Consider the following 8,896-nt stretch of genomic DNA (forward strand, 5'->3'; position numbering starts at 1 on the left):
TTTAAATCACCAACCAATACCACCAGATATAGGAGACAAAAGGGACCAAACTATTACTGGAGGACGCGCACAGAGATTTGATTATTAAGACAGATGCCTCTGTTCTTTTTGATGAATGCATTCATTGCTTCATTCTTTGAAGGAAAGTTTACTGTTGCCATTCTAATGGCATCAGGGAATGCACCTCTGCAATGGTACAGAAAAGGATTCAGTTTGAGAAAATTATCAGAAGAAATGTATACAATATTTAACATTTTTAAAAACTAATTGACATAAACCTCATAAACATCTCAATTGAGGATGCTTCATATACACAACCGGTCAGGAAGCGTTCCACATCTTCTGGAAGAGCATTTCGAGGGAGCCCTTGCAGTAAAACCTGACAGAAATAGGCAAGGGTAAATTCATCATTAGATGTACAGTAAGAAAAAAAAAATTCATGTAAATACTAGAAAAAGTCACAATGCTTCAGCCAGCAGTCTCCAAGTTCAAAAAGATCTACCATAAAATGCAGATAACATATGTACTGCAAAGAGTTTTGGATATTGTTGCAACAATTAAGGCCACAAATTTGTGGCATATTTTTATCACAAAAAACCCAATATGCAAAGTCAAAACATCTTTGCAGAGAATGCCTCAATCTCAGACATAAGCAGCTATACCAACTAACAATGTCAACACGGCAGCAGGGATAATCATGAAATTGTGCAGATAAGATAAAATAAATAAAATAGTCCATAAGCTCTTCAGCATGGATATATATGCCATATGTATGAACAATTTATGAAATAATTTTTGAAATAGTTAAGAGAATCTGCATAACTAATAAAACAGTTCTTCAAGAGAGTAGTAGTTTGGACATGGTAATCCAAGATTCATGTTCATGGGGACTTTGTTAATAATTGGAATATACTCAATTAGAGACAGAAAGAGGCGTAGCATGGTGATAACATAATTGTGCTCTCAAGTTACAAAGGGATTAGGTGCGTACAACTTCATCACAAAACCCAGTCAAACTATTCATCTAAAACATGGCTCAGTATCAGAACCCACACTTTAGATATCATGAATCAATGTACCATTTCTTGATCCACTCTCAAAATGTCAATCAACATTCTACAAATTAGGAGAACAATTAGCCCCTATGTGGACGAAGTAGCATCCTAGGTTCTAACAACCTAAATTTCTTAAGTTCGACAACAAGTGAATTCTGTTGCATAAAACAAGATAGAGCTTTGGAACAACTGCTACATCAACTAAAGATTAAAAAAAAAACACACACACATATAATCAAGAATTTTGACTTACAGTTTTTCCATTATAGGGCATAAGAAGGTCCCACTGCGAACGATCACCCTGACATCCAAGAAAACAAACATAATCATCCCTAGACATATGTGCATAATAACACAACCTAATCAATTATATCTTAGCAAATGTGTTTATAGTGACATTACCCTCTCCAATCTGTACAATCGACCCTTCCTTCCAATCATCCTAAAAGCTTGATCAAAGGCATTACGAAAAGGAAATTGCACCATCCTGATAGTAGCAATAGATCCCATTTGAAAAAGAAAAAAGAAAAACTTCCAGGTATCAAAGCAATACTATGTAAAATCCACTAAGTGCAAACAAAGAAAAAAAAGGTCAAAGAATAGAAGCAGCAAATGCACAATGTGTTGCTTGCAAACAGAAAGCATAAATCAGAATTCTCTATCAGCTTCTAGAGAGATATAATACAAACACATTTCTTATTTAATCAATAAAATGTAACAGAAAACAGACAATATGCATGATTGAATACTGAATTACATGCATAAAATTCTAAAAAGCAAAGTGAAATAGAGGGAAGATTACACTCCAATTGGCATAAAGCTCCAGTTGTAGTTAACTTTCACATCATCCATGGTCAAATTGCACCCTTTAAGCATGTTGATAATGTCTGTCTTCAGTGTATGCCTTGTAATTCCAAATATCTTCCCATAGACCGGACCTGATATCATTCAAGAGAGAGAGTACAAAATATATGCCCATTTCAGTGATATGTTTTGTGCATTTAAAGGTTATTTTTTAAAATTATCAATACTTTAAATTAAGCTCATTTCCTACATTTTCTCAGTAACCATACAGAGCCAAAAATATATGCCTTGTAATTCTAAGTAACCTCCCAATAGACCAGACCCGATATCATTCAAGAGAGAGAGTACAAAATATATGCCCATTTCAGTGATATGTTTTGTGCATTTAAAGGTTATTTTTTAAAATTATCAATACTTTAAATTAAGCTCATTTCCTACATTTTCTCAGCAACCATACAGAGCCAAAAATATATGCCTTGTAATTCCAAGTAACCTCCCATAGACCAGACCCGATATCATTCAAGAGAGAGAGTACAAACTATATGCCTATTTCAATGATATATTTTGTGTACTTAAAAGGCTTTTTTTATTATTATTTTAAATTATGCTCATTTCATACATTTTCTCAGCAACCAAACAGAGCCAAAAATATTTATAACTTAAAACCCAAAACCCATTTGCCCATTTCAGTGAAACGCTACGTGTATCATTTTTATAATAATTATTATTATTTTCTTTATAACATTTCCAACAGTTTCTCAGCAACCAAACAGAATCAAAAGGACAACATAACCTAAAACCTCTCTCCTAAACCCTACTGTTCGATAACCCCAAAAAAACCCAGACTGGATAACTAATAAAACCTAAGCCTAAGCCTATGATTATCACTAAAAATTACGAAAATGGCGAAATCAAAGCAGGAAATGTCCCGAACCTGTGTCTGTGGCGTTTTGAAGAAATGGATCGATCGGTGAATTCTGAGACGGCTGCTCTGCCTCGGTCGAGAACCTTCTCGGCGATTCGCGAAGAAGCCACGAGGCAGGAATGCCCTGGCTTGCCTTAGCCGAAAAGTTGGATCTCAATGCGGTTCCGAGATAACCCAGCTTCGACATTTTTCTCAGCTAAGCGTTTGGGACTCACTGTGACTAAAATAACTCACTATACTCTACTAATCTACTGTGAGAGCTAGCTTCCTCTAATGTTTATCCACTTATCGATATAGGGTCCTTAACTTTTGGAAAATTGTACTTTGCCACAATATTTGCACAATAATTTCAATAATAGACTCATATTAAAACTAGCAACTGCTTGCCACTTAAAATTTTTTGTGAAAACCTTGTGAACTTAACGTTACTCGTTTTTATTTTGAGTCTTCTGACTAAATTATAAATTATTTTCTCTAACTTAATTCAAAATTCAATTCAATTATGTAATTTTTTATATATTTATTTCAGTTTTATAACTTTCATTCTTCTTGAATGTAATTTCTTTCGTGAGTTTTGTCAAGGGCAGTTGTATATTATTTTCAAGGGTTCAAATGAACCCCTAACTTGAAAAGAAAAAAAAAACTATATATATAAATTATTAGTTTAATTTACACTTAAAAGTATTTTTGACTCTCTAATCATATATCAACCTAATTCAAAACCAAAAAATAACACAAATCACAGATCACTCTTACTTTCTCTCTCTAATCTAATCTCTAATCTCATTCTTATGAATCTAATCTCATCTTTCCTCTGAGTATCTATGTATCTTTGACTCTACGAGTAAAAAGTGAATGTTTATGAGTTGTGGTGCCTCTCTCTTTATTATAAATTTATATTATATGTGTATTTGTTTGAATGTGTGTGTATATAGTATAAATATAACATAATTTTATATAATTTAATTTAAGAAATACAAAAGGTTTATTACATGTGCATGTATTGTTATCGTGTTATAAAGTTAATGTATTATTTATGTTAAAGCATTTGATTTAAAAAAAAATTATGAGAAGCATTTGATTAGTTAAGTATGAATGAATATTAGTGTGTAGGTCAATAATTAATAAAGTACCAATGGGTTAAGTATTGTCATTTAGTTTAAAATATTTTTATAAAAACAAGAACAAAGACAACTGCATAAATTAAAAATATTATACAAAATTAATAAAATAAAATGGTCACATTTACTCACATTAACAATAGATAATGAAAACGTATAACGAACTATTATATAAATATTTCAAAATATAAAAACTCGTAGAAGGGAATTGTAAAATTTCATATATTTAGATTTTTTTTCTAATTTTTTATTTGGTTGATAACTTGATATATTTAAGTTCTCTTTTTATTAATTTCTAATTAATTGAAGTTTCTTAATGCCCCTGAAAAAAAAAATTCTGGAGCTGAATAAATAAAAAATAGTGTATAATTTATAATTTAGGTTTTTTTAATTTTTATTGGTGCGTACAGTCAAACAGTACAACTCCGCTTGATTAAGTTTTCGGCCCGCATAAGGCCCAGCTAGGTTGTTTAGCCCATATCTACAAAATAAAAAACCTGGCCGGGTTTAACTGATCCCTTTCAATCTCTCTCCCGGTTAGGTAGTTTTTCATTGGCCCAAACCAGATCCATCTCGGTTAGGCGGTTTCATGTTTCAACATTTTTTTTCTACCTTTAAAAAAAAAAAAAATTATTTAGTAGTTCTACAGGTAATACAAAAATTTTGCTACATTGATCTTATTAACCAACATGTCACCAATTAGAAAGAAGTAAATACTTAGTTATGAGGTGATTGAAATTCACTAATCATATTCATTATCATATTAGTTTGTAAGTTTTATGTAATAAAACTTATAATACCTTTAGCATTTTTCCTTTCTTTCTTTTTTGGGGTTATAAGGGTTGTTGGGTTAGATCATTCTTTTCTATTATCTATTTTTCTACTTCTTCTTTTTTTGTTACTTTCTATTTATGCTTCTCCATCACCCAAAATATATACCCACACATAATTTTGGTGCTTCATGGAAAAAATTATCTTATAGGGCCACTATATCTAGCTGCTTCTTTAAATACATTCTCTCACATGTTGTGAGTAGTTGCATGAAGTGCTTTCTCATACACTTTTTTTTTTCTTCTTAATAAAAAGAGAGTTCGTAGGTGTGATCACTGTTTCTAACTAATTTAAACTTTACTCATAGAGCTTCCTACTACTAGAACTTAAAATCTCAAACTCGCAAATTGATGGGCCATGAGTGCTCCTAACTCACTTAAACTCTACTCATAAATGTCGTGAGACCACCCATGCAATAGTGGAGCTTCCTACTACTAGAACTCACAATCTCAAACTCGCAAAGTAATGGGCCATGAGTGTGTCCTATCAATAAACCACCCCGTGAGTGGTGGACACTCCCTCACTCATCAAACAACTTAATTAGGAGGGATTTCAGCTAGCTAAAGCCTTCCTTTGTTAGTCTATTCCTTTTATATAGTTTTTTTTAAGTAACACACGTATATGCAACGGATTGTGATTGTTGCATGCATGCGTATTGGCTTTTCTTTTCACCTTTCCTAAAATGGTACTGGATCATAAAATTTGACGCACATTGTTTCTTGATTTAAGTTTTAAACTAGCTAATGAAGCTTGTAATTTGTAAAAAGAAAAAAGAAAAAGAGAAGTGGTTTTTAGTCCAACAAAATCATCTACCTTAGGAACTGGAAACAACACCTTCGATTTAGTTAGCATTTCTTTATATTAAGGTTTCAAATTATCTATAAATTTTATACTTAAAAATTATGGGTATTTTTTTTGTATTCCATTTAAGCAATTAAAACTTAAATTAGAAATCTACTACTGCTCTCTCCCTCTCTAGCTATTTCACTCGGTTTCAAATATAATCCAAATGCAACCTTGAGCAGTTGAGCTTTCGGTTTTGGGCCCATGTTCCTGGATACAGTGAGTCACAAATCACAACCCACAAGCACAACACAAATCTGGAGTAGGACCATGAATATATAATCATAAGCTTTACTGGGGCATTATTTTGCAATCTTGAGGAATAGTAGACTGGTAGTTGTCCTATTATCGATTGATAAGTTTTCTTCTTTATCATTTTTTGATGAATAGTTGTTTTCTTTATCATTCTGCACTTGTGCACATGCAAGAGGCCTCAAGTGGAAATATATCGATTTTTATATCTATGCAGACAATAATGTATCGTAGACAGAGCTTTCCTCGTCATGTAATTGTAAATGCAACAGTCATATCATGTACCCTTACGTCCTTTACTCATGAGATGAAAGAACCAGCCCAATGATCTGAAAAAACAGGAGAACTGAATTGTTTGATGCCAAAAAAAACTAGAACTAATTTTGGCTTAGTCCTCGTAAACTTTAGCTTTTGATACATGTTGGGCTTTGTGGAGCTTAGTTATGTTTGATCCGGTTGACAACCAGACCCGACCTGAATAATGTTGTGTGGTTTTTAATGGAAGATTTTCTGAGGCTTAGTCCAGGGAGCACGCAATTTTTTGGCCTGTTTTGTAGCGCATTGTGAATCCTGTACGTAGGATATAGAAACCGTTTTTTGGTTATTAAGGTTTTGGTCTTCTTGTTGTTTTTTGAGAGAGAAAAACACTGTAGCCGCAATTTGTATTTTTTCTTAATAATAGTGAAATCCTTGCAACTCTGTGGACGTAAGCAAATTGTTGAACCACGTAAATACTATCTTGTGCGTGTGATTGTTTTCTTTTGGTGTGTGTTTTCTGTATTTTTTTTTTGTTTCTCATAGGTTGGGAATTTCGGTTGAATTCCCTACAATACAGAGCTTTCCTCGTCATTTAATTGTAAATGCAACAGTTATATCATGTGCCCTTACGTCACACCTCTTACGTCACACCTTTTTCTCTTGTTACAAGCTCTAGCTCTGACCTCTTGCAATTATGGAGCACAAGTTCACATCTTAAGCATTCATATCATTACATACTTATCTATTTGAGAATAACTTATTTAGTTTTTTGTTGAAAACATTTTGTTGAAAGTGTGCTAGAAGTATATTTGTATTTTTAAAAAGTGAGGAAAAAAAAAAAGAGTTGAACTTATAAGCTCCAGCCAAATAAACATCTTGTGATCAAAACAGAATACCTAACATATTTCTGCACCATATACCTCAATTATGGTAATCCCTACAAAATAACACTACCAACTTTTGTTCTTCTTTCGTGATTCCAAAATCTCTTCCAAAGGCGGTCGGCTTGGACAAAAACATATTATAAGTTTCCATCACATATTTATAACTAATAATTATATTGAGCAGCAGAAGTATATTAGTCATTAATATGGTTAGTTTTGAAAGCAAGCCTCATGAGCTTCCTGTAGAAATTTTGTGGGCTAGAAGTTTGATTATGAAAATGCTTATAAAGAGAAGTTTAAAAAAAAAAAAAAAAAAAAAAAGCAAAGAGAATTGTTCATGGTGCAACTAAATCCAAATGATAAGGTTTTCTGCTAATGAAAATTTAAAGTTTTATAAATAAAAAAATTTCTTGTCACAACAATTAAAATTTCATACCCATTAACCCAAAAATCGGAGCAACTCAGAAAATTCATACCCATAAACATGCAACCCACCAAGCAAAGAGAAACCCACATTGTCAAACCCATCCCCACCGCTATGAAGTGACAACACAAAATTAGCCATCCTACCACCTATCAACCCCAACCAGAAAATCAATTAGCCACCGTCACAAAATCCAACCATCAATGGATCTCAATGAAGCCTCCACAACCCATCAAAAGAAAACCATCTTCGACTTAACTCGAAACAAATTTGCACTAATCCTTACTCGACAACCAACTTGCCACCACCAAAAAATCCAAGTGAGCCCAAGCTCTCCTAGAGCTTGGTATTGCAGCATTTTATAAAGTGCCAGTATATAGTGATGTTTCTAGAGCACTAGTATATAGCATGTACACATCTACAAATAAATATGCATAGTTACTATAATAAACTTGTAAATTTATATAAATATACACTTATTAATGTAGAGAAATACTATATTTTCAATACTTTCACAACAAATCTCAAGTGACAGATTGTTATAACTTATTTTTGGTGGAAGAAATAATAATTTTAGTAATATGTTAAAATTAAAACCAGTAACAATTTTGTTGCGAAAATATACTTATTTATTTTAGGCAAATTTTCACATTTTTGGGCTAAATGGATTAAAGAAAGTGACGTGAAATACCATAACCAGGACACATGTCTAAAAAGGAGAATGCCACCTAGCAGTTGGAACCTTAGTCGTGAAAGACTAAGAAAGTACAGGGGCACCAAAGTAAACCAAAAATTCTTCGGCATTTTCATTTTCAGTCTCTATCTTTCTCTCTGAGCTTTGAAGCTTCAGCGCAAAAATGGCGTTCTTGCTTAAGACGCTTCGCATTTCCTATCTCACTCCTCTCTTCTCGATTCCCTTTCGTCGTCGTTTCGATCCTCTAATTTCTTTCTCTCTCTCTCTCTCTCTCTCTCTTCTCTCTCTCTAGGACACAGTGGACGCGCTCTATCATACTCGTCGCGCTTACCACGTCGAACTCGGGGCTCGCGAGAAAGCCGTAAGTCATTCTCTCTCTCTTTTCTCTATTTCTCTATCACTGTATCTCTATTGTTTGATATCTGTTAGGGTTTATAAACATGCATATCAAATTCATCTAGATTTGGTCAAGTTAGTAGCTGAAACACTGAATCAAACACCTAAAGAATCCTAAATTTGATGTATTTCTGAATTTTAAATTTAAGTATGCTTGTCTTTGTGAATGAATTGGGTCATTTTATATGGAACCCAGTAATGGGTTTTCCTATTTTTTGTGTGTTGTGTTGGTTCTAAGTTGCTTAAACTTTGCAGCTTTTGGCAGAGGACCCGGCTTTGAAGCGATTCAAATCCCATAAGAAGAGTGTGAATGCAGTTAAAAGAATGGGAGATGTTCTCACTCTTGCGATTCAAAATTTTAAGTATTTTTGAAGAGTATATGGTAGACATGAAGAGTAATGCAAACATA

General features: G+C 33.1%; 1 protein-coding gene and 1 long non-coding RNA gene across 2 annotated transcripts; one reads left to right on the forward strand and one right to left on the reverse strand.

Annotated features, from left to right (window-relative positions):
• Positions 1-6: 6 nt before the first annotated feature.
• Positions 7-3,044, reverse strand: LOC136064308 (uncharacterized). The gene is made up of 6 exons (XM_065765897.1): positions 2,794-3,044; positions 1,858-1,993; positions 1,458-1,542; positions 1,309-1,356; positions 279-379; positions 7-186 (listed from the first exon to the last, which is right to left on the reverse strand). Exons 1-6 carry the CDS (start codon positions 2,969-2,971, stop codon positions 54-56), a joined length of 681 nt encoding a protein of 226 aa, XP_065621969.1. The 5' UTR covers positions 2,972-3,044; the 3' UTR covers positions 7-53.
• Positions 3,045-8,148: 5,104 nt separating this feature from the next.
• LOC112005305 (uncharacterized) lies at positions 8,149-8,892 on the forward strand. The gene is made up of 2 exons (XR_010625946.1): positions 8,149-8,452; positions 8,743-8,892. It is a non-coding gene; the product is annotated as an uncharacterized LOC112005305 (long non-coding RNA).
• Positions 8,893-8,896: the final 4 nt, after the last annotated feature.

Source organism: Quercus suber, unplaced genomic scaffold (assembly GCF_002906115.3).
Source record: "Quercus suber isolate HL8 unplaced genomic scaffold, Cork oak 2.0 scaffold_662, whole genome shotgun sequence".
NCBI lineage: Eukaryota > Viridiplantae > Streptophyta > Magnoliopsida > Fagales > Fagaceae > Quercus > Quercus suber.